We start from the raw sequence: 27089 nt of genomic DNA on the forward strand, positions 1-27089 counted from the left end.
ACCTGTTTGGACCTGCTTTTAAAAAGTTAATAATAAATTATGAGACAGGAAAAATTACTTTAGCTCTCCTAGTGTTGGTATCTGTCAAATTAGCATAATAACAGTACAAAGTTCATAGCGTTGTGGTAACGATTAAATATGACAATATAGGTAGATCACTTGGCATAGTGCTTGGTGTATAGTATAATTTCAATTATTTATATACTTGGGTATTGGTTGAATTCCTGATACAATTGCTATCAATATTAGTTAGAATGATGTGAGAGGTACATCTTACTCTGTATGTGCTTACGGTGTGTGTACACAATCCCACATACACACTCTGCAACACACCTATGAAGTCCCAAAGTGAGCCAGTACTGAGCTGGAAGCCTTTTCCTTACACTACCCATTCCATTCCCCATTCTCATGTAGCCCTGCGAAACCAACTGGCCCTGGCCTCACCTTTGGTACGAGATGCAGGAAAATAACATTGTGGAAGTTTGAAAGAAAAGCCAAGGCAAGGGTTAGGAGAGGAAGGCAAAAGGAAGAACAGCTAAAGGAGGTTAAATATGCCACTACATGTCTTCACAGAATTAGGTTGTTCCATGCCTGCCATTTTTAAGGAAAGATAAACACAGTCTTTCAGCAACCACAGGGCTAAGCCTCAGAGACAATCAGTGTTTTCAGCCAGCTGGATCATGTTTGGACAAGAGGCAGAACACATCTGGTCATTAATAGTGATAATGGATCTCTGGTTAAAAGCCATCATTTAGATATACGAAATGTTGCAGCTGACAACTATCATGAGTCAGGTGACTGCATCTTACAAATTTTCATTTCAATTTTTCAAACATTTATTTGGTTTGAGAAAGGGTATACAAAGGTGAAAGAAATACAGTTCATATTTTCAACAAATATACAATCTTGTTCGCATCTCAGGAAAATAACTCCAAGACACAGAAAGGTAAAACATCTTAAGAGAGTTACAAGTCTCATGGGCCTTTAGGAGATTAAAATGAAGTAAGGTATCAAATGAGAATGAGTTTTTATCTGGTTGGGAATATTGTAAAAGTCCTCATGGAGAAAGTGGGATTTGAGAGAGGCTTTTAAGAAAAGAAGAGAGATGGGAGAAAGTGGTGAAGTGGGGAAACTGTCAGGGGGATAGAGAAGGGAGGGAATTTTAGCAGGGCTGGAGGGTTGCCAGATGAAATACAGGATGCCCAGTTAAATGTGAATTTCAGATAACAACTAACAGTTTTTTGGTATAAATATGATCTCGGCAAATTTGGGACATATTTGAATTTGAAATGCCCTAGGTTTGTTTAGAGAAATAAGTAAATGGTTTCATAAAAGTTTAGGCTTCATGGAGGAAGGAAATGTTTGAAAGACATTTTGGTCATATGCAGAGGGTCTCAGATTCCATACAGGAGAAGGAAAACTTAATTTTATGGGGACTGTAGAGACATTGTTAGGTGTGTGTGTGTGTGTGTGTGTGTGTGTGTGTGTGTGTGTGTGTGTGATTGATATGATGCACTATAGGAAAAATACTATGACAGTGATGAGAACAAGTAAAATTAAGATAGGAAGCTGGCCAGGAAGTGACCAACAGTGGTGATGTTAATTGAGGTGATGGAAGTAGCTTGGGAACGGAGATGGTCGAGATAGAGTGGAGTAGAAGCAACAGATTGCATCTTGGGACAAAAGAGATATAGAGTCAAAGATGCCTACAAGTTTATGCTTACTGACTGGCAGGACGATGACTTTTGTTAGCAACTGTGTAAGGAGGAAGAGCTGGTTTTAGGAAAAACAGATAATATGAAATAGGGATTATGTCAGGAATAACTGGCAGGGCAAGCATCCACATACAGATGCTCAGTAAGTGATTACAAATATTTTTCTGAGCTCAGTGATTTCATATTCTAGATATTTGATCTGTTAAATTCAATGAGTTGTTCAAAATTCAAGGAACCCCTCTAGTTCACAATTAGAGGCAAAAGAAGAAACAGTGATAGAACAACAAAAAGAGAGAAGAACAAGAATAATGAAAAACTTGTGCTGAATCTTGGAAATCCTACAGTCAAGGTCAATCATCACTCTTAAATCATTCAGAGAGGGACTTCCCTGGTGGTGCAGTGGTTAAGAATATGCCTCCCATGCAGTGGTTAGGAGTCCGCCTGCCAACGCAGGGGACTTGGGTTTGATCCCTGGTCCAGAAAGATCCCACATGCCGTGGAGCAACTAAGCCCATGCACCACAAATACTGAGCCTGAGCTCTAGAGCCCGCAAGCCACAACTACTGAGCCCGTGAGCCACAACTACTGAAGCCCATGTGCCTAGAGCCTGTGCTCCACAATAAGAGAAGCCACCGCAATGAGAAGCCTGTGCACCGCAACGAAGAGTAGCCCCTGCTCGCCACAACTAGAGAAAGCCCGTGTGCAACAATGAAGACCCAATGCAGCCAAAAATAAAATAAATTAAATTAATTAATTAATTAAAAAAAAATCGTTCAGAGAAGTCAAGACTATAAACAGAACCAGCAATGGCTCTGGTAAATTTTGACAGAGCTGTTTTAGGAAAGGAGCATGGCTGGGAGCCATGTTTTTGGAGCCTAAGGAGTAAATGGGTGGTGAGGAAGCAGAGGAAACCAAAGCTATTTGAGGACTGGTGCTTGAAGAGAAAATCAAAGAGAAGGAGCCAGCAGAGGAAAGACTGAAGATTTAATTAAAAAGAGGAGCAAATTCTGAAGGGTGTCCAGCAATAAGATAAATGTGTATATGGTGAGATTAGCCTTAGAAAGAAGAGAAAATCTTCCTCAGAGTTAAATGGAAGGAAGGGAGGAATGACAGAAGAATTTTAAGTATTTGAACTGTGACATTGAGGGAGCTGATATTTAGTCTCCACTTTTGAGTAAGAAAGAAAGTGACATTATATATATGCCTTGAGAGGAGCAGGGTGGAGGGCTCGTGGACCATGGATGTAAGTCCCATCTCCTGCCACATCTTACAGCACATCTCAGACATCCATCCTTTATTTAGATCCCTGGCAAAGTGGAATAGGAAGTAATCATGATTGCAGGGTTATTCCTTGGTGTGACACATTTTGTCGCAGCAAGGGAAATCTGAGAGTAAGAAGCACAATGGGATGTAGTTTCTTCTATGTACTGAATGCCTGTTGCACAGTAGCCTGGCTCTTCTGGAAGCACCAGACCCCCATCAGACACCACTCTGTCATTTTAGAGTGTTTACACAACCATGTGCCATCTCTGGGGTATAAAATATGATTTGACATAGTTCACAAAAATAGCAAACAGCTAACTCTATTCTTGTGCTTTATATAAACTAGATTATAACATTTCTTATTGAGTTTGAATATAGCAAAATTTGATTCAATTTATTGATATGGTCTTATGATTATGGAGTTCCTAGTTAAAGAGGCTTTCAGGTGCATTCAGAAAATCCCATTGACCCCATAATTGCTAAAAACAACCCATTAATGCATGGTATCATTTCATGATGACTATATCTGGACTTATGGATGAGGCAGGAAGTTTCATTCTCCTGATCCCTTGTCTACAATAAGTACAGCCATAAATATGTCAACATCTGTGTTATACTATAAGTATTTTCTAGTGCCTGTGTTTAGGAAGTGATATATGGTGGTTATTTCTGAAAAGACAACTACAAAGAGAAAAGTACAGATTGTCCTTTCTAAGCCTAGAAAATGTTATATCAGAGGAATGAAAATGAACAGCCATAATATAGGATCATAGAAGCACTGAAATTTAGATTTGACAGAGAATTTAGGGATGATTTTGTCTAATTCCTTTCTCTTTAAGGCTGAGTAATCTAAAGCCAAGAGAGAGGAAATAGCTTACTGTAGGGCACAAACTAGTCAGGCCACATGTCTCTTTGACTCAAAGTCCCAGGTGCTTCCACTCTGCCACAATGACAAATTTCTACCAGGCTTCTGGAAAATTATTCCCAGGGCCAGAATAGTGGGTGTATTGTACATACTGGCACTCAGCGAATGTTTTCTTAATTGGACAGCTGTATCTCTGTTCTGGTCACCGACACACCTGGGAGTTAGAGAACCACCCTCAGCACACAGCTTTTCCAGTACCTAGTAAGGCAATATCAGGCACAACAACTTTACAAAAATATAACTTAGAATTAATATGTATTAACATATTCATTATTTCACTAGAACTTCCTTAGTCCATTGTTGCACATGATAAAACTAAGGGTCAGTAAATTTATATAACTAATTTAAGGTCAAGCAATCAGAAAATGGTATAGAGTTTGAGCCCAACTTTGGTCCTCTGACTCCAGTTATCACACCAGTTGTTATACCTCATGGTTTCTCCAGGATATTTATAACCTCTAGGGAAAAGAAAACCAAATCTGTGAGGGAAGAGGTAGAGAGGAATATGGGAAGGAGGAGAGAGATATCAGACTGGTGTGAGGCTCTTATGAAAAAAGCCAATGCCAGAAACAGATCAGAGTCCAATAACAGATGAAGCATTTGTTTTTCTTGGAGAGATCTGTTGGTGGGATCCTGGCTACAAAGGCCTGGGTTGGCTCCAAAAAGGAGAAAGCAATACTGTGCAACTTGGAAGAAGGTATTGACTTTAAATTCATCTGAAAGACAGTGGGGTGAGAAAAGCACAGGTATGGGAATCAGGAAACCTGGATTTTAGTCCTAATTCTATCATTTGTTGTGTCCTTAGATCAGGCCCCTCCCCTTTTATGCCTCAGTTTTCTCATTTTAAAATGAGGTGTATTCAAATTCATCGTTCTCAGATATGTTTCTTCCTTTGCATCGTTGCCATTGGTAGAGACTGCCAATAATTTAGAAAATGCCTGAAGTGAGACTCTATAAACTGAGAATGCAACCCACATTCTTGCTTGCAAAAAGTCGAGGTGTCTTTTTTTTTTTTTAACAAAACAATTTTTTATACACTTTTCAGTCATCACATACAGTGAATATACATGTAGTCGATAGGCCTGCTAAGTTGGGTCACAGAATTATTCTCTTAGAAAACTTTAGAAGGATAATTCATCACTTTATACCTTAGTTACATGTGATAGAAGCTACATAGGTAATAGAAAAATTACAACTGATTTCCATTGTATGAACCATCACTAATGACCACCACTGCTCTTGGATGAGTAGATTTCATCTGTAGTAATATCAATACACTCAAGGGACTTGTTAGTTTATTTCACCATTTTTCTGAGAAGATTTTAGGTTAGAGATTTTTAACTAGAGTTGACAGCTCCAGGGGTACTGAAAGAGTGGGAAAATTCCAAAGATCATTTTGCCAGCATCAACTGAAGCTATTTTACTGTGCAAATGAAGACCAAAGCTATCAACTAAATAGCCAACCATTAGTATAAATTCACGTTATATCACAGGGAGGACCTTCAAGATGGCAGAGGAGTAAGATGTGGAGATCACCTTCCTCCCCACAAATACATCAAAAATACATCTACATGTGGAACAACTCCTACAGAACACCTACTGAATGCTGGCAGAAGACCTCAGACCTCCCAAAAGGCAAGAAACTCCCCACGTACCAGGGTAGGGCAAAAGAAAAAACGAAAAACAGAGACAAAAGAATAGGGATGGAACCTGCACCAGTGGGAGGGAGCTGTGAAGGAGGAAAGGTTTCCACACACTAGGAAGCCCCTTCGCGGGCGGAGACTGCGGGTAGCAGAGGGGGGAGCTTTGGAGCCGCGGAGGAGAGCACAGCAACAGGGGTGCAGACAGCAAAGTGGAGAGATTCCCGCACAGAGGATCGGTGCCGACCAGCACTCAACAGCCTGAGAGGCTTGTCTGCTCACCACCAGGGTGGATGGGGGATGGGAGCTGAGGCTCAGGATTCAGAAGTCAGATCCCAGGGAGAGGACTGGGGTTGGATGGCTGAACACAGCCTGAAGGGAGCTAGTGTGCCACAGCTAGTCGGGAGGGAGTCCGGGGAAAAGTCTGGAACTGCCTAAGAGGCAAGAGACCATTGTTTCGGGCTGTGTGAGGAGAGGGGATTCAGAGCACCACCTAAACGAGCTCCAGAGATGGGCGCGAGCCACAGCTATCAGCGCGGGCACCAGAGACGGACATGAAATGTTAAGGCTGCTACTGCAAGCCACCAAGAAGCCTGTGTGCAAGCACAGGTCACTATCCACACCTCCCCTCCTGGGAGCCTGTGCAGCCCGCCACTGCCAGGGTCCCATGATCCAGGGACAATGTCCCCGGGAGAACACATGGCATGCCTCAGGCTGTTGCAACATCACGCTGGCCTCTACCCCGCAGGCTTGCCCTGCATTCTGCACCCATCCATCCCTCCCGGACTGAGTGAACCAGAGCTCCCTAATCAGCCACTCCTTTAACCCCCTCTTGGCTGGGCAAAGAACAGATGCCAGAGGGTGACCTACATGCAGAGGCAGGTCCAAATCCAAAGTTGGACCCCAGGAACTGTGCGAACAAAGAAGAGGAAGGGAAATTTCTCTGTGCAGCCTCAGGAACAGCAGAATAAATCTCCACAATCAACTTGATGTACCCTGCATCTGTGGAATACCTGAATAGACAATGATCATTCCAAAATTGAGGCTGTGGACTTTAGGAGCAACTGTAGACTTGGGGTTTGCTGTATGTGACTGACCAGTTTCTGATTTTCATGTTTATCTTAGTTCAGTTTTTAGTGCTTGTTATCATTGGTAGATTTGTTTATTGGTTTCGTTGCTCACTTCTATTTTTTTATAACTTTAAAAAAATTTTTATTTTAATAATTTCTTAAAAATTTTTATTCTAATGATGTTATTTTATTTTATATTATTTTATTTTTCTTTCTTTCTTTTTTTTTTCTCCCTTTTCTTCTGAGCAGTGTGGCTGACAGGGTCTTGGTTCTCCGGCTGGCTGTCAGGCCTGAGCCTCTGGGGTGGGAGAGCCAAGTTCAGGACATTGGATCACCAGAGACCTCCTGGCCCCACGTAATATCAATTGGCAAGAGCTCTCCCAGAGATCTCTGTCTCAACGCTAAGACCCAGCTCCACTCAACAACCAGCAAGCTCCAGTGCTGGACACCCCAGGCCAAACAATTAGCAAGACAGGAACACAACCCCACCCTTTAGCAGAGAGGCTGCCTAAAATCATAATAAGTTCACAGATACCCCAAAACACACCACCGGACACAGTCCTTCCCACCAGAAAGACAAGATCCAGACACACCCACCAGAACACAGGCACCAGTCCCCTCCACCAGGAAGCCTACACAGCTCACTGAACCAACCTTACCCCATGGGGTCAAACACCATAAACAACAGGAACTATGAACCTGCAGCGTGCGAAAAAGGAGACCACAAACACAGTAAGTTAAGCAAAATGAGAAGACAGAGAAATATGCAACAGATGAAGGAGCAAAGTTAAAACCCATCAGACCAAACAAATGAAGAGGAAATAGGCAGTCTACCTGAAAAAGAATTTAGAGTAAAGATGATCCAAAATCTTGGAAATAGAATGGAGAAAACAGAAGAAATGTTTACTAAGGACCTAGAAGAACTAAAGAGCAAACAAACAACGATGAACAATACAATAAATGAAATTAAAAATTCTCTAGAAGGAATCAATAGCAGAATACCTGAGGCAGAAGAACGGATAAGTGACCTAGAAGATATAATAGTGGAAATGACTACCACAGAGCAGAATAAAGAAAAAAGAATGAAAAGAATTGAGGACAGTTTCAGAGACCTCTGGGACAATATTAAATGCACCAACATTTGAATTATAGGGTTTCCAGAAGAAGAAGAGAAAAAGAAAGGGTGAGAAAATATTTGAAGAGATGTTAGTCGAAAACATCCTTAACACGGGAAAGGAAACAGTCAATCAAGTCCAGGAAGAGCAGAGAGTTCCAAACAGGGTAAACCCAAAGAGAAACATACCAAGACACATATTAATAGAACTATCAAAAATTAAACACAAAGAAAACATATTAAAAGCAGCAAGGGAAAAGCAACAAATAACATACAAGGGAATCCCCATAAGGTTAACAGCTGATTTTTCAGCAGAAACTCTGCAAGCCAGAAGGGAGTGGCAGGACAAATTTAAAGTAATGAAAGGGAAAAACCTACAACCAAGATTACTCTACCCAGCAAGGATCTCATTCAGATTTGACAGAGAAATTAAAAGCTTTACAGACAAGCAAAAGGTAAGAGAATTCAGCACCACGAAACCAGCGTTACAACAAATGCTAAAGAAACTTCTCTAGGCATGAAACACTAGAGAGGGAAAAAACCTACAAAAGCAAACCCAAAACAATTAAAATCGTAATAGGAACATACATTTTGATAATTACCTCAAATGTAAATGGATTAAATGCTCCAACCAAAAGACATAGATTGGCTGAATGAATATAAAAACAAGACCTGTATATATACTGCCTAAAAGAGACCCACTTAAGACCTAGGGACACATACAGACTGAAAGTGAGGGGAGGGAAAGAGATATTGCATGCAATTGGAAATCAAAAGAAAGCTGGAGTAGCAATTCTCATATCAGATAAAATAGACTTTATAATAAAGACTATTACAAGAGACAATGCAGGACACTAAAAAATGATCAAGGGATCAATCCAAGAAGAAGATATAACAACTGTAAATATTTATGCACCTAACATAGCAGCATCTCAATACATAAGGCAAACGCTAACAAACATAAAGGGGAAATCGACAGTAACACATTCATAGTAGGGGACTTTAACACCCCAATTTCTCCAATGGACAGATCAACCAAAATGAAAATTAATAAGGAAAACACAAGATTTAAATGACACATTAAACAAGATGGACTTAATTCATATTTATAGGACATTCCACCCCGAAACAACAGAATACACTTTCTTCTCAAGTGCTCATGGAACATACTCCAGCAGGATAGACCATATCTTGGGTCACAAATCAAGCCTTGGTAAATTTAAGAAAATTGTAATCATATCAAGTATCTTTTTCAAAACACAATGTTATGAGGCTAGATATCAATTACGGGAAAAAAACTGCAAAAAATACAAACACATGGAGGCTAAACAATACACTACTAAATAACTAAGAGATCACTGAAGAAATCAAGGAGGAAATCAAAAAATACCTAGAAACAAAGGACAACGAAAACACAATGACCCAAAACCTATGGGATGCAGCAAAAGCAGTTCTAAGAGGGAAGTTTATAGCAATACAATCCTACCTCAAGAAACAAGAAACACCTCAAATAAACAACCTATCCTTATGCCTAAAGCAATTAGACAAAGAAGAACAAAAACCCCTAAAGTTAGCAGAAGGAAAGAAACCATAAGGATCAGATCAGAAATAAGTGAAAAAAAAAATGAAGGAAACAATAGTAAAGCTCAATAAAACTAAAAGCTGGTTCTTAGAGAAGATAAACAAAATTAATATACCATTAGCCAGGCTCATCAAAAAAAAAAAATAAAGGGAGAAGACTCAAATCAACAGAATTAGAAATGAAAAAGGACAAGCAACAAGTGACACTGCAAAAATGCAAAGGATCATGAGAGATGACTACAAGCAGCTATATGTCAATAAAATGGACAACCTGGAAGAAATGGACAAATTCTTAGAAAAGCACAACCTTCCGAGACTGAACCAGGAAGAAATAGAAAATATAAACAGACCAATCACAAGCACTGAAATTGAGACTGTGATTAAAAATCTTCAAACAAAAGCCCAGGACCAGATGGCTTCACAGGCAAACTCTAACAAACACTGAGAGAAGAGCTAATACCTATCATTCTCAAACTCTTCCAAAATATAGCGGAGGGAGGAACACTCCCAAACTCATTCTAGGAGGCCACCATCACCCTGATACCAACACCAGACAAAGATGTCACAAAAAAAGAAAATTACAGGCCAATATCACTGATGAACATAGATGCAAAAATCCTCAACAGAATACTAGCAAACATAATCCAACAGCACATTAAAAGGATCATTCACCATCATCAAGTGGTGTTTATCCCAGGATTCAAGAATTCTTCAATATACGCAAATCAATCAATGTGATACACCATATTAACAAACTGAAGGATAAAAAACATATGATAATCTCAATAGATGCAGAAAAGGCTTGAGACAAAATTCAACACCCATTTATGAAAAAAACCCTCCAGAAAGTAGGCATAGTGAGAACTTAGTCAACATAATAAAGGCCATGTAAGACAAACCCATAGCCAACATCGTTCTCAATGATGAGATTGAGTTGATGAAAAACTGAAACCATTTCCACTAAGATCAGGAGCAAGACAAGGTTTCCCACTCTCACCACTATTATTCAACATAGTTTGGAAGTTTTAGCCACAGCAATCAGAATAAAAAGAAATAAAAGGAATCCAAATCAGAAAAGAAGAAGTAAACTGTCACTGTTTGCAGATGACATGATACTATGCATAAAGAATCCTATAGATGCTACCAGAAAACTACAAGAGCTAATCAATGAATTTGGTAAAGTAGCAGGATACAAAATGAATGCACAGAAATCTCTGGCATTCCTATACACTAATGATGAAAAATCTGAAAATGAAATTAAGAAAGCACTCCCATTTAGCATTGCAATGAAAAGAATAAAATACCTAGGAATAAACCTACCTAAGGAGACAAAAGGCCGGTATGCAGAAAACTATAAGACACTGATGAAAGAATTTAAAGATGATACAGACAGATGGAGAGATATACCATGTTCTTGGATTGGAAGAATCAACATTGTGAAAATGATTATACTACCCAAAGCAATCTACAGATTCAATGAAATCCCTATCAAACTACCAAAGGCATTTTTCACAGAAGTAGAACAAAAAATTTCACAATTTGTATGGAAACACAAAAACCCCAAATAACCAAAGCAATCTTGAGAAAGAAAAACGGAGCTGGATGAATCACGCTCCATGACTTCAGACTATACTACAAAACTACAGTAATCAACACAGTATGGTACTGGCAGAAAAACAGAAATATAGACCAATGGAAGAGGAAAGAAAGCCCAGAGATAAACCCACACACATATGGCCACCTTATCTTTGATAAAGGAAGCAAGAATATACAATGGAGAAAAGACAGCCTCTTCAATAAGTGGTGTAAAAGAATGAAATTAGAACACTCCCTAACACCATACACAAAAATAAACTCAAAATGGATTAAAGACCTAAATGTAAGTTCAGACACTATAAAACTCTTAGAGGAAAACATAAATGACATAAATCACAGCAAATCCTTTTTGACCCACCTCCTAGAGAAATGGAAATGAAAACAAAAATAAACTTAAAAGCTTTGGCACAACAAAGGAAACCATAAACAAGATGAAAAGGCAGCCCTCAGAATGGGAGAAAATATTTGCAAGTGAAGCAAGTGACAATGGATTAATCTCCAAAATATACAAGCAGCTCATGCAGCTCAATATCAAAAAAACAAACAACCCAACCCAAAAATGGGCAGAAGACCTAAATAAACATTTCTCCAAAGAAGATATATAGATTGCCAACAAACACATGAAAGGATGCTCAACATCACTAATCAGTAGAGAAATGCAAATCAAAACTACAATGAGGTATCACCTCACACCAGTCAGAATGGCCATCATCAAAGCATCTACAAAGAATAAATGCTGGAGAGGGTGTGGAGAAAAGGGAACCTTCTTGCACTGTTGTTGGGAATGTAAATTGATACAGCCACTGTGGAGAACAGTATGGGGGTTCCTTAAAAAACTAAAAATAGAGCTACCATACGACCCAGCAGTCCCACTACTGGGTATATATCTTGAGAAAACCATAATTCTAAAAGAGTCATGTACCACAATGTTCACTGCAGTTCTATTTACAATAGCCAGGACATGGAAGCAACCTAAGTGTCAGTCGACAGCTGAATGGATAAAGAAGATGTGGCACATATATACAATGGAATATTACTCAGCCATAAAAAGAAACGAAGTTGAGTTATTTGTAGTGAGGTGGATGGACCTTGAGTGTGTCATACAGAGTGAAGTAAGTCAGAAAGAGAAAAACAAATACCGTATGCTAACACATATATATGGAATCTACAAAAAAAAGGTTCTGAAGAACCTAGGGGCAGGATAGGAATAACGACGCAGATGTAGAGAATGGAGTTGAACACATGGGGAGGGGGAAGGGTAAGCTGGGACGAAGTGAGAGAGTGGCATGTACATATATACACTACCAAATGTAGAATAGATAGCTAGTGGGAAGCTTCTGCCTAGCACAGGGAGATCAGCTCGTTGCTTTGTGACCACCTAGAGGGTGGGACAGGATGAGTGGGAGGGAGATGCAAGAGGGAGGGGATATGGTGCTATACGTATGCATATAGCTGATTCATTTTTTTATATCCAGATAACTAATGCAGCAACGTTAAGCAATTATACTCCATTAAAGATGTTTAAAAAAAAAGTTTTTCCACAGATAAATTCTTTTCACTTGCATTTTGTTTTCGGATATTGGACACACATTAATTCTAGACTGTTGGCCCTTAACCACAGTTTTAGCTTGGCATTGATGCCATATAAAAGGATTTTAGGGCACTTATGAATACTCTAAAATAATAGGAAAATTTCATCAGCTTCTCAAAGGGATCACAAAGATTAACAAAGGTTAAAGAACCACCACTCTACACATCCTACAATAACATGTTACAATTCAAATATTTCTTTGGTAAAACTGGTAGCTGATTTGAATTGTAGCCTAAAAGTTTTAATCAACCCTTAACTACCTGAGTGTTAGTAACAGACCTCTATAAGTGTATAATACCTCTTTTACACTTGATTCTTTAAAAAAAATAAATGAAACAAAACACTCTGTGGTGCAAAACATTGTTGATAGAAATTAAAGGTAACATAAACATATAAAGATATATTCATGGTTAGAAAACCTGATAATTTTAAATTGTCAATTCTCCCCAAACTGATCTATAGATTCAATGCACTTAATTATAAGCCCAGCAGACTTTTTTGGGTAGAAATCAACAAGTTGATCCTAAAAGTTATAGGGAGATGCAAAGAACCTAGAATTTCCAAAGCAATTTTTAAACAGTCAGTATAAAGTTGAAGGACTTACATTATGTGACTTCATAACTTAACAAATAGCTATGCTAATTAAATAGTGTGATACTGTCTAAGGACGGACCAAAAGAACAGTGGAACAAAATAAAGCCTAGAAATAGACCCCCAATTATTCAGTCAAAGGTACCAACACTATCTGAAGGGAAAAGCAAAGTCTTTTCAATAAACAGTACTAGAATAACTGTAAAGCTATATGGAAAAAAATGAACCTCAATCTCTACCTCATAAGAAACACAAAAATTAATTTAATGTGGATCACATACATGAAAATAAAAATGAAAACATAAGAGATTTAAGGGAATAAAATCACTTTGCATCTTCTAAAAGTCACCACAAAATATTTTCCAATTTCTTCAAAATGTTGTTTCTCAATTCCATTTCATAATTAAGTAGCTATAGAGAATACCTAGAACACATTGTAATTGAGTCTGGGTGGACCGAAGATAATCAAACAATTGGCTAAAAAAAAATTAACTTCTAGAATAAGCTGGATGTGAAATCTGTCTAACAAAAACACATATTCTTATTACTATGTTTATTATTTGAGGATCACGGCAAAAAAATTCACTTTCCTTTGATGGACAAAGTTGTCTAGATTTAGCTCGAAATGTTCTAAAGAGATTTTCTGAACTTTAATATAATTTTATTATAAAGATTAAAGAGTCTATATATTCACCTACTTGCCTTTCTCCCCCTCTGTCCATTTCCAAGAGTAAAAATTAAACAACAACGTGAACAACAACAGGAAAAAAAAAAACACAAAGCTGTTTACCGGAGTCCGTAGAGAACTGTTCCATCAGGATGCAGTCGGATCATTCGATTTTTCACTGTAACCCCATGCACAAATGATTTCTTGTCATTCAGAAAGTAGGTGTCTGGTACCCAGAGTTGGTCAGCTACCCTGTTGTCTAGCGTGAGGTTTAGTGGGATTCCAGAATAAGAAAGCCTTTTGTCTTTCCAAGACTGCTGGAAATACATGGTGAGTGTATAATCCTGCAAAAAAAAGGAAACCGAACAAAGAATTTTACCATCATCACCACCACCATCATCATCATCATCATCACCATCTAAAAGCCTTTTTGGTAAGAATGTGATAGCATGTGGTACTGTGGATACCTAGAGACTCACCATTCTGTGGTCACAAAGCACTGAGCTGATCTCCCTGTGCTAGGTTGACTCACCAACCTCCCCTACAAGGTTATATTTGAATATATTGAAATTTGCACCTCCAAGTATAGGGCAACCGATAGGTTAGAAGTACTAGTGCAATAATTGAATGCATGCAGAAGCATTTGCACCAATATAGAGTAAATCCATTTAATTGAATTTTAAGGTTTGATGTTAAGGTAATGATATCATGGGGAAGGCTGTAAAGGGAAGTTGTACCTGTAGATTCATGTTCACAAAAATCTACCTCTGGATACTGTATTTATAGTACTGCTTGATTCAGGAATTGGTTTGAGTTCAGAGATGGGTTTGTACTCGAGTTTGTTTCCCCATCTCCTGTAAAAGGTTACACTAAGGACATACCTTTGCACTTTTCTTTCTGCCCAGGTTTCCCCTGGCAGTGAGAGACAGGAAGATTTGGGCTCAATAAATGTGTCAAGCTCACAGGAGAGGAATGGTGAAGATTATCTTAGAGCTTTAGTTGTATGTTTTTAAAGAACTCTATTAATACAAAGTGTAATTGTCCATTAAAAGAATAAGAGGTAGCAGTAAAATCATAAAGACTTAAGATGCGGTCCCAATATTATAAAAACAGAAGGTTCACTTTTTCTTTTAAAGGATATTTATCTGTCAACAGCTTTAGCTGGATGCTTTAGCAACAATTAAGAAAACACGTCATAATTCCTTCACAACTCTGTGTACTGCCATTGTTATATATACCACTGTTTGGGAAGCACTGGCTCCGATCATGTCTTACATCTGGGCAAATTGCACTTCATCTAGATACCTATATGGATATTTATGAATTTCTGAAATATCTTAAATGATAAGACAATATTCGTTCTGGATAATGAGTTCCAATGTCCTTTAACCACTATATTCAAGAATGCTTACACTGTTTACTCAGAAATAATCTTGCAATAATTCAAAGCCATTCTTTCTTGTTCAATGACAAGGACATTTGCTCTTCGCTACTAATCATACAATATCCTTTTTATAGGTCTGAAACCTCCTTCCACCTTACCTTCATTTAACAGAAAAAGAGAACCCACAGGGTTATACACAGTTCTCTTCTCAACTGCTAACATCTGCATTTGCATCCTCTTCAAGCTCTTTACATCAATACCTTTTTGGAGGACAATGAATTGAACAGATTCTGGGCCTTAGATTCTAAAACACCTCCATTCCAAAATCTACCACATGTAGAGCTATGTAACCATGAGCAACTAACTTAACCCCTTATATGTCAGATGTCTCATTTCTAAAATAAAAATAGCATTTTACTAGCTTATTGAAAGCATTACTTGGGAGAATCATGGTGCAAGTATTTTAGAAACTAACATGCTAAACAAATATATTATCTTCAAAAATTGTTTGTTGCTATTTAAAGATTAATATCATACTTTCAAATTATTTGGAGTGCACATATTCGTTTTCATAAGCATTTCCACTTTTAAAGAGATGTTTATAAAAGAACCTGCAGGAAGAAGGACCCTGGTAACCATGAAAGTAACCAATTGTCTGTCTTGCAAGTCTTGTTGTTGAGGTCTTGTTTGTAATTCAGACAATGTAAGAAAATGAATGACTAGCTCCGCTCAATCAGCATGGGTTACATGTTTCACTACTCACGCTGAATACACATTAGCCTCCAACTCTCGTGAGCGCTACAGAGGATTTCCTCACAATGAGACCATGAGGCAAAATCCTTACTCCACATTCTCCTCAACAAAGAAAGTTTTAATGTGTGATGAGTAAAAACTTATTATAAAATACAAATGAGAGTCTTGGAGGAAGATGGCGGAAGAGTAAGACACGGAGATCACCTTCCTCCACAAGATACATCAGAAATACATCTACACGTGGAACAACTCCTACAGAACACCTACTGAACGCTGGCAGAAGACCTCAGACCGCCCAAACGGGAAGAAAATCCCCACGTACCTGGGTAGGGCAAAAGAAAAAAGAATAAACAGAGACAAAAGAATAGGGACGGCACCTGCACCACTGGGAGGAAGCCGTGAAGGAGGAAACAAACACTAGGAAGCCCCTTCGCGGGCGGAGACTGCAAGTGGCTGAGGGGGGGAGCTTCAAGGCCACAAAGGAGAGCACAGCAACAGGGGTGAGGAAGACAAAGCGGAGAGATTCCCGCACAGAGGAACAGTGCCGACCGGCACTCACCAGCATGAGAGGCTTGTCTGCTCACCCGCCGGGGCGGGCAGGGCTGGGAGCTGAGGCTCGGGCTTCGGTCAGAGCGCAGGGAGAGGACTGGGGTTGGCGGCGTGAACACAGCCTGCAGGGGGTTAGTGCACCACGGCTAGCCGGGAGGGAGTCCGGGGAAAAGTCTGGAGCTGCCGAAGAGGCAAGAGACGTTTTCTTCCCTCTTTGTTTCCTGGTGCGCGAGGAGAGGGGATTAAGAGCGCTGCTTAAAGGAGCTCCAGAGACGGGCGCGAGCGGCGGCTAAAAGCGCGGACCCCAGAGACGGGCATGAGACGCTAAGGCTGCTGCTGCCGCCACCAAGAAGCCTGTGTGCGAGCACAGGTTACTCTCCACACCTCCTTTCCGGGGAGACTGTGCTGCCCGCCACTGCCAGGGTCCCGGGATCCAGGGACAACTTCCCCGGGAGAACGCACGGCGCGCCTCAGGCTGCTGCAACGTCATGCCGGCCTCTGCCGCCGCAGGCCCGCCCCGCACGCCGTGCCCCTCCCTCCCGCGCCCCCCCTCCCCCCCCCGGCCTGAGTGAGCCAAAGCCCGCGAATCAGCGGCTCCTTTACGCCTGTCCTGTCTGAGCGAAGAACAGACGCCTTCCGGCGACCTACACGCAGAGGCGGGGCTAAATCGAAAGCGGAACCCTGGGAGCTGTGAGAACAAAGAAGACAAAGGGAAATCTCTCCCAGCAGCCTCAGAAGCAGCGGATTAAAGCTCCACAATCAACTTGATGTACCCTGCATCTGTGGAATACATGAATAGACAAACAATCATCCCAAATTAAGGAGGTGGACTCTGAGAGCAAGATTTATGACTTTTTCCCCCGTTTCCTCTTTTTGTGAGTGTGTATGTGTATGCTTCTGTGTGAGATTTTGTCTGTATAGCTTTGCTTCCACCATTTGTCCTAGGGTTCTATCTGTACGTTTTTTTTGTTTGTTTTTTTACTTTTTAAAAACATTTTTAATAATTATTTTTTATTTTAATAACTATTTTATTTTACCTTACTTTATTTTATTTTCTTTTATCCTCTTTCTTTCTTTCCTTCTACTTTTTCTCCCTTTTATTCTGAGCTGTGCGGCTGAAAGGCTCTTGGTGCTACAGCCAGGAGTCACTGCTGTGCCTCTGAGGTGGGAGAGCAAGCTTCAGGACACTGGTCCACAAGGGACCTCACAGCTCCACGTAATATCAAACGGCGAAAAACTCCCAGAGATCTCAATCTCAACACCAACACCCAGCTTCACTCAACAACCAGCAAGCTACAGTGCTGGACACCCTATGCCAAACAACTAGCCACACAGGAACACAACCCCACCCATTAGCAGACAGGCGGCCTAAAATCATAATAAGTCCACAGACACCCCAAAACACACCACCAGACGTGGACCTGCCCACCAGAAAGACAAGATCCAGCCTCATCCACCAGAACACAGGCACTAGTCCCCTCCACCAGGAAGCCTACACAACCCACTGAACAAACTTTAGCCACTGGGGACAGACACCAAACACAACGGGAACTACGAACCTGCAGCCTGCAAAAAGGAGACCCCAAACACAGTAAGATAAGCAAAATGAGAAGACAGAAAAACACGCAGCAGATGAAGGAGCAAGATAAAAACCCACCAGACCTAACAAATGGAGAGGAAATAGGCAGTCTACTTGAAAAAGAATTCAGAATAATGATAGTAAAGATGATCCAAAATCTTGGAAACAGAATAGAGAAAATGCAAGAAACATTTAACAAGGACCTAGAAGAACTAAAGATGAAACAAGCAATGATGAACAACACAATAAATGAAATTAAAAATACTCTAGAAGGGATCAATAGCAGAATAACTGAGGCAGAAGAACGGATAAGTGACCTGGAAGATAAAGTAGTGGAAGTAACTACTGCAGAGCAGAATAAAGAAAAAAGAATGAAAAGAACTGAGGACAGTCTCAGAGACCTCTGGGACAACATTAAACGCACCAACATTCGAATTATAGGGGTTCCAGAAGAAGAGAAAGAGAAAGGGACTGAGAAAATATTTGAAGAGATTATAGTTGAAAACTTCCCTAATATGGGAAAGGAAATAGTTAATCAAGTCCAGGAAGCACAGAGAGTCCCATACAGAATAAATCCAAGGAGAAACATGCCAAGACACATATTAATCAAAGTGTCAAAAATTAAATACAAAGAAAACATATTAAAAGCAGCAAGGGAAAAACAACAAGTAACACACAAGGGAATCCCCATAAGGTTAACAGCTGATCTTTCAGCAGAAACTCTGCAAGCCAGAAGGGACTGGCAGGATATATTTAAAGTGATGAAGGACAAAAACCTACAACCAAGATTACACAGCAAGGATCTCATTCAGATTTGATGGAGAAATTAAAACCTTTAGAGAAAAGCAAAAGCTGAGAGAGTTCAGCACCACCAAACCAGCTTTACAACAAATGCTAAAGGATCTTCTCTAGGCAAGAAACTAATAACAAACCCAAAACAATTAAGAAAATGGGAATAGGAACATACATATCGATAATTACCTTAAATGTAAATGGATTAAATGCTCCCACCAAAAGACACAGACTGGCTGAATGGATACAAAAACAAGACCGATGTATATGCTGTCTACAAGAGACCCACTTCAGACCTAGAGACACATACAGACTGAAAGTGAGGGGATGGAAAAAGATATTCCATGCAAATGGAAACCAAAAGAAAGCTGGAGTAACAATTCTCATATCAGACAAAATAGACTTTAAAATAAAGACTATTAGAAGAGACAAAGAAGGATACTACATAATGATCAAGGGATCGATCCAAGAAGAAGATATAACAATTATAAATATGTATGCACCCAACACAGAAGCACCTCAATACATAAGGCAAATACTAACAGCCATAAAAGGGGAAATCGGCAGTAACACAATCATAGTAGGGGACTTTAACACCCCACTTTCACCAATGGACAGATCATCCAAAATGAAAATAAATAAGGAAACACAAGCTTTAAATGATACATTAAACAAGATGGACTTAATTGAAATTTATAGGACATTCCATCCAAAAACAACAGAATACACATTTTTCTCAAGTGCTTATGGAACATTCTCCAGGATAGATCATATCTTGGGTCACAAATCAAGCCTTGGTAAATTTAAGAAAATTGAAATTGTATCAAGTATCTTTTCCGACCAGCAGCTCATGCAGCTCAATAACAATAAACAATCCAAAAATGGGCAGAAGACCTAAATAGACATTTCTCCAAAGAAGATATACAGTTTGCCAACAAACACATGAAAGAATGCTCAACATCATTAATCATTAGAGAAATGCAAATCAAAACTACAATGAGATATCATCTCACACCGGTCAGAATGCCCATCTTCAAAAAATCTAGAAACAATAAATGCTGGAGAGGGTGTGGAGAAAAGGGAACACTCTTGCACTGCTGGTGGGAATGTGAATTGGTACAACCACTATGGAGAACAGTATGGAGGTTCCTTAAAAAACTACAAATAGAACTACCATATGACCCAGCAATCCCACTACTGGGCATATACCCTGAGAAACCCATAATTCAAAAAGAGTCATGGGGCTTCCCTGGTGGTGGAGTGGTTGGGAGTCCGCCTGCTGGTGCAGGGGACACGGGTTCGTGCCCCAGTCTGGGAGGATCCCATATGCCGCGGAGCAGCTGGGCCTGTGAGCCATGGCCGCTGAGCCTGCGCGTGTGGAGGCTGTGCTCCACAGTGGGAGAGGCCACAGCAGTGAGAGGCTCGCATACCGCAAAAAAAAAAAAAAAAGAGTCATGTACCAAAATGTTCATTTCAGCTCTATTTGCAATAGCCAGGAGATGGAAACAACCTAAGTGTCCATAATCAGATGAATGGATAAAGAAGATGTGGCACATATATACAATGGAATATTACTCAGCCATAAAAAGAAATGAAATTGAGCCATTTGTGATGAGGTGGATGGACCTAGATTGTGTCATACAGAGTGAAGTAAGTCAGAAAGAGAAAGACAAATAGCGTATGCTAACACATATATATGGAATTTAAGAAAAGAAAATGTCAAGAAGAACCTAGGGGTAAGACAGGAATAAAGACACAGACCCACTAGAGAATGGACTTGAGGATATCGGGAGGGGGAAGGGTAAGCTGTGACAAAGTGAGAGAGTGGCATGGACATATATACACTACTAAACGTAAAATAGATAGCTAGTGGGAAGCAGCCGCATAGCACAGGAGATCAGCTCGGTGCTTTGTGACCACCTAGAGGGGTGGGATAGGGAGGGTGGGAGGGAGGGAGACGCAAGACGGAAGAAATATGGGAACATATGTATATGTATAACTGATTCACTTTGTTATAAAGCAGAAACTAACACACCATTGTAAAGCAATTATACTCCAATAAAGATATAAAAAAATAGAAATGATTATAATGACAAATAATACTCTAACAGCAAATGTTATAATTAAAAGTATGTTTGTGGTAAGTAAATAATGGAGAGTGGGAGGAGAAAATAATGTAAACATGAGTGATCTCTGCATAGATTAAGTGTGTGTGTGTGTGTGTGTGTGTGTGTGTGTGTAGACTTTCCCCTTCCCTTCTGGAAACCATTTTGTTTCCTGTAAAGAGAGAACTATACACAAGTAGTGAGATCTTTGCTCTACACAGCTCACTCTATTTTCAGTAAATATTGACTAAACGTCACACCATATTTCTCAGTTAAAGCAGTAACTTACCCTGTTTGCAATAAGAAGTCATTCAGTGGAAATTTATGGATACTAGTATTTTACATTGGGAAGTGGGTGATGTGGAATAAGTATCTTTCAGGACTTTTCTTCTTATTCATTGCTATCTTAATCTGGGACCTGATTCTATGATAAATGGTAATATGGACCCATGAGTTTGATAACCTTAAAAAAACTTTTTGAAGCTAATGATAATTGTGATGATAATGATGCAAAATATGGAAAGACCTGAAACAGAGCAATATATCCTTACTATGTATATTTTACCACATGCATGACAATAATTTCCTTCTAGAAAGTGCTCTGTGCTCTGTGGTTTTCACAACCTTGTGAGATAGGCAAATTCTCCCTAAGAGAATTTATGATCTATATCTCTGGGAAACTACTTACTGAATTTTAAATAAATTATTTTTTCTATCTGCACCTTAAATATTAATAGTCACATCTGCATATGATAAAGCCTACGGTATCGTTTTGGTGTATTCTATTCTTAGATGGAAAAGAAAGGCTTAAAATTACTGTATTTTGCTCTCTGTTACAACAGGTTTTTTATTAATCCTTCATTAGTCTAAAGTACAAGCACTCCGGGGAGGATGGAAAGTTTTTGGAAAGAAATAAAAGGTATTAATACTTTGGTCAAGAATGCTGAAATCATTTTTCTTCAAGGTGTGTTTTAAGTGTTCAACCAGCTTTCTCAAGTGTGCAGTCTACTCCTTGAGAGAAAGTGTGACGTATTTAGAAACTATGGGCCATAGGGGACTCGACACTGAGGCAAATTAATGGGATTAACTGGTATGAGATTGCTAATGAAATTCGTCAGGCTAACTCAGGCATGAGAGAATTTGATTCATTGAGGAAAATCAGGTTAGACGATACCAAATTAGTAGGGCACAATTAAATCCAAAACCCATACTTTTTAAATCTAAAAATGTTTTAAAAAAATAAAAATATTTCTAATAAATCAAAGCAATTCTTTGAAGAATAAAGGAAACATTTTTATTTACTTATTTTTATTGAAGTATAGTTGATATACAATATTATATTAGTTTCAGGTGTACAACATAGTGATTCAAAATTTTTGTAGATTATACTCCATTTAAGGTTATTACAAAATATTGGCTATATTCCCTATGTTGTACAGTATATCCTTGTAGCTTATTTATTTTATACATAGTAGTTTGTACCTCTTAATCCCATACCCCTAACTTTCCCCTCCCCCTTTCTCCCTCCCAGCTTGTAACCACTAGTTTATTCTTTATATCTGTGAGTCTGTTTCTGTTTTGTTATATTCATTCATTTGTTTTACTTTTTAGATTACACATATAAGTGATAGCATACACTTAGCATTCCAAGATATGGAATCAACTTAAATGTCCATCAACAGATGAATGGATAAAGATGTGGTGTGTGTGTGTGTGTGTGTGTGTGTGTGTGTGTGTGTATATATATATATATATATATATATGCAATGGAATATTACTCAGCCATAAAAAGAATGGAATTTTGCCGTTTGTAACATGGATGGAACTGGAGGGTACTATGCTTAGTGAAATAAGTCAGATAGAGAAAGGTAACATTCTTTTCAGATCAGTAGTTTTAAAATCTGGGTGATTTTTGTCTCCCAGAGGACATTTAGCAATGTCTGGAGACAGTTTTGGTTGTTACAACTGGGAGTACCATGTGTGCAACTAACATCACAGAGAAGAACAAACCTGACTCCATATTGGACCTATTCTTTTAGTTTTAACCTTTGTGCTCTATTGCCTGTCTTAGCATGCTAGCTCTGCACCTTTGTAAAAGAATGTTTCCTATAGCCTGGAATATACATAATAGCCCTTTCTTCATGTTCTGCCTCCCAGGCTTGACCTTTAAAGGTTTAACACTTTTCCGTTCATATAGACGTAAAAAGTTGGATTGTAACTCGAGTAAGATGGTTCTTTGAGGCACTAGTCCGCCATCTTCTCAGTTTTCTGTCTTTCTAAACGAAGTAGCTACTCCTTGCCCCAACACCTCATCTCTCAATTTATTGGCCTGTCGTGTGGTGAGCAGTAAGAGCTTGGACTTGGTAACACTAGCATCTGTGGGTAAAGGCCAGGGATGCTCCCCAACCTAATATACTGAACAGTGCATCCCCTACAACAAAGAATTATCTGGCTCCAAATGTCAGTAATGTCAAGGCTATGAAACCCTGCCTTAAATGAAAATATCTTCCTTTTTAGTATCAGTCAAATATTTCAAAATCCTTTATCATCAACATGTCTACTTGAACTTTTATATATTCCTTAAAACTTTGTGTAAGGGATGCTAGCATTAGATGGTTTACAATTTGCCACTTCAACATAATAAATCATTTGATAAAAATCCATTAATTATCTAGCATCAGAGGAGGGAGAGTTATATGGTTTAGGTATGCATTTTATCAGAATGAGCTCTAAGAAGACTTCATGGTGGGCTGGAAAAGTGAAGTCTCTTATTAGCTGCCTCCATAGTCAGTACACATCTCAAACTAACTTGATAGTGAAGAGACAAAATACTGCTTTAACATCTAGTAACATTGCATCTGCTCAGAAGGATCATGTGAGCAATCCCTCCTTTTCAAACTGTTCCCAAGAAAAGGGAGAACTTTCATATATATATATATGAAAGAACCAAGGCCCCTGCACACATTTGCATTTTATCTTTCACTGATTTGATTGTACATTATACATCATAAGGAGTCCCAAGCACAAATCCCTGTTCCTTATAAAACATTTATGCCAGTTCATTGAACTCTGAGATCCACTCTTTCCAAAGCTAAGGCTGCTTTCCCCAAAGGCTGATATAGTAGAGCTGTGCATCACTTCCACAGAACCTTCTGTGATGGAAACTGCCAGGCCTACAGTCCCTGCTGATTGAGCATGACCACATTCTATATCACACGATTCTGCCCTCCTCACACCTTGGGAATGAAGAGTAGATGTCTAAGTTAAGACCAGCTGGTCCATAGGCAGGTGATAAAACTGTGCCTGGCTCAAAAAGATGAGATGGACCAAACAAAGTCCTGTCCCTGAAATTTGCTATTGGATAAAGGATCTGATACAGGAGCTGTGGGACCAAGTGCAAAGGTCATGACATAGAACTAGTGCTGCACTGCTATTATGAATTTATAAGAGAGGAGAGACTATGAATAAAAAGAGGAAGCCAGCTTGCAAAAGAAGAAACAAATGGAGAAAGATGCAGAAAACAGCCATAAGAGAAACAGCATCATTAGAGAACGAGTGACCAAGTTCATAAAGACTTTCTGCTTCCTATTTCTAGTTCTCCTGAGGTCTGGACATGTTTAATACTTCAACCTCTAATGAACCCTCTTTGTATTAGTACAACAAACTTCACTTTCCTTGTGCTAATTTGATTCCATCTTTATTTCCTTCGACCAAAAAAACCCCATAATAATTATGCTGATTGATGTCCATACCAGAATCTCATTAAGCAATAATTATACATATTAAGAAACCCAGAAAACCTCAGTCATCTGGCCCATCTCCCTAATTTCAAAAAGGGAGGTATTATGAAAATCTGAGACTCGGATATGTTAAATGACTGGAAAAAAGTGGAGGGAGATATATTTGATCTTGTTTATTAACCAAGAGAGCAAGGAGAGAGAAGGAAAACATATTTACTTCTATGGAGAAAATTCCCTGTCAAACACAATGACAATTATCAAGAAAAGTAAACTGGAAACTAATGTATATGCTGGCAATAGGTAGTATTTCTTATAAGGATAGGAAAACAAAACAAACAAATCTCACACAACTTGCATCTCATGAAAACAAACTTTAGTGAAAAATTGCCTGATGAATACACCAATTTAGGTTGCAATTAAAATGAACCACACCACACCTGTTTCTAATGCAACCTCTTGTTTAAATGAATGCTTTGTGTATCAGTGTCACCAGTAAGTATATTCTGCAGCAGAAATGCATCACTGCATCTCCAGATTTTCTGTTAATTTTTAATCTTTTATCTATCACCTAATATCATGCTATTAATATATACTTGTTGTGCTTACTCCCTAGCCATGTTTTGTTACAATATCTTTAAACTACATGCATTCTCATTTTGCCAAAGCCCATGTTCTTATTTTTATTGATTTTTTTTCACTAACTGTAGCCTGTACTATGCCTCAGAGAACATAATCTTCTTTTACATTTGTCTCATCCTAAATAGCCCCATTTGGTTTATCCATCTGTGTAGTCAGACTTTTTGTCAGTCTGTGTTTTGTTCTGAACTATTCTGGAATGAATCAATCTTGTGGATGAACAAAAACATTGAGAGTTATGGGCTTATACCAATGAGAGTCATCTATGGAAATCGCATGGGCTCATATGACACTGACATGACAACTGGAGTACAAACTTGTGTTCTGATGCAATGAACTTCAGGAGAGTCTCAATATATAAAACTGAGACTATACAATATAAAAATTTCAGCATTTGTGATCTGATATCTACTTTAGAAGCTGTAAAGATTTATTTTCTTTAAAAATAGGAAAACGCTTTTTTCTATACAATGAATCCAATTTCTTGAAAAGGATATGATAAAATTTGTGTTTCATACTGTGACAGTTTAAATGCCTTATAATCTAAAACCTAAATAATCAGAAGTGCAAATAATTAAAGTTGTTTCCATGGTAAGATATATTGAAATGTTGGGCCTGAAGCAGGGAAAATTTTCTAGAAACTTCTAGGTCAAAAGATCTTAGGTTATTAGAATGACTAATTCATTCTGTCAACATTTCATGATTGTTGACTAGATTGAAAAAATTGTATTATGCCAGAGGCTGAGGAGAGAACGTTAGGTAATACATCTTCCCTTCCTGCCTCCTAGGAGCCCCAAGGCTAGGAGGTGAAACTGAGCATTGTTCATTTCCAAGCTGTACCCCTGGCCTCCATAGGCTTCTCAGTCCTTCCATTACCTTTGTAACCAGCTCCCTGTGTGAAATTTCCCCCACCTCAAATACTCAGAGAACTCAGAGTGATTCCACTTTTCTTCATTGGTGGCTGCCTACTGCACGAGACAAGATTATTGAGTAGGAGGTTAGCAGCTTAACAAGCTCTGGCATTCACCTAGAGTATAGAGAAGGTAGAGTTAACACAGCACTAAAGGGGAGGTAGAGGAGAGAAAACAGAAATAATTAAGGCAGAATTTGGGGTGACCTTTAGATCTGGGAGGATAGAGAGAAGGGGTCATCAAGGATGACTACAGGGTTTCTGACCCAAGTGAGTAGATGGATAACAATAGTAAGAATTGAAGATTTGGGACTGAAAATGACTCATTTATTTCAGGCTACTTTGAGTTGTGGGTGTCAGTGGCACTTGCAGATAGAGGTGCCAAGTAAGTAGCTATGTGCCAGAATATAGGAAGGCAGGGCTTAGGGAGAAACAAAGCTAAGTGAGTCATGAGGGATATATGCAGCCGTGGGAATGGAGTAGCTCACCACGGAGACAGTAGATGGTGAGAAGAGGATAGCACCCCCGGGGAAATTTGATTCTGGGATTAGTCACTCTTTTGAGTTCTCAGAACTCTCCTCTTCTACTTTGATTGTAGTACTAATTTTGTAATTATTTCTCAGTCCCACTAGACTTGGAGCTTCCCAAGGGCAAACGTTTATATTTTTAGGCCCTAGCTTAGTGCACCAGTGATAGCAAGTGCTCAAATATGTTAACTGAATGTGAAATAAGTAGTGCTGTGTGTTTGGGGCACCTGATATAAGCACTAAGTATGTTAGTGCCAACTCATCTTAAACTTTGAAATATTGGTTATCCTTAGGTAACATAGTATTTCTACATAGTATTCTACATAGTAACATAGACTTTCTACAAAGTATTAATAGATAT

General features: G+C 39.1%; 1 protein-coding gene across 3 annotated transcripts in view; it reads right to left on the reverse strand.

The window, feature by feature from the left end:
• GABRB1 (gamma-aminobutyric acid type A receptor beta1 subunit) overlaps positions 1-27089 on the reverse strand; it is a 386790-nt gene that overhangs the window by 239909 nt on the left and 119792 nt on the right. For all 3 annotated transcript variants that reach the window (XM_029235172.1, XM_029235171.1, XM_029235170.1), the window contains exon 4: positions 13877-14097. In XM_029235172.1, coding sequence (XP_029091005.1) covers positions 13877-14097 — 221 coding nt within the window. The remainder of the gene's footprint in view (positions 1-13876; positions 14098-27089) is intronic.

This window comes from Monodon monoceros, unplaced genomic scaffold (assembly GCF_005190385.1).
Source record: "Monodon monoceros isolate NGI ecotype Baffin Bay Population unplaced genomic scaffold, NGI_Narwhal_1 Super_Scaffold_20, whole genome shotgun sequence".
NCBI lineage: Eukaryota > Metazoa > Chordata > Mammalia > Artiodactyla > Monodontidae > Monodon > Monodon monoceros.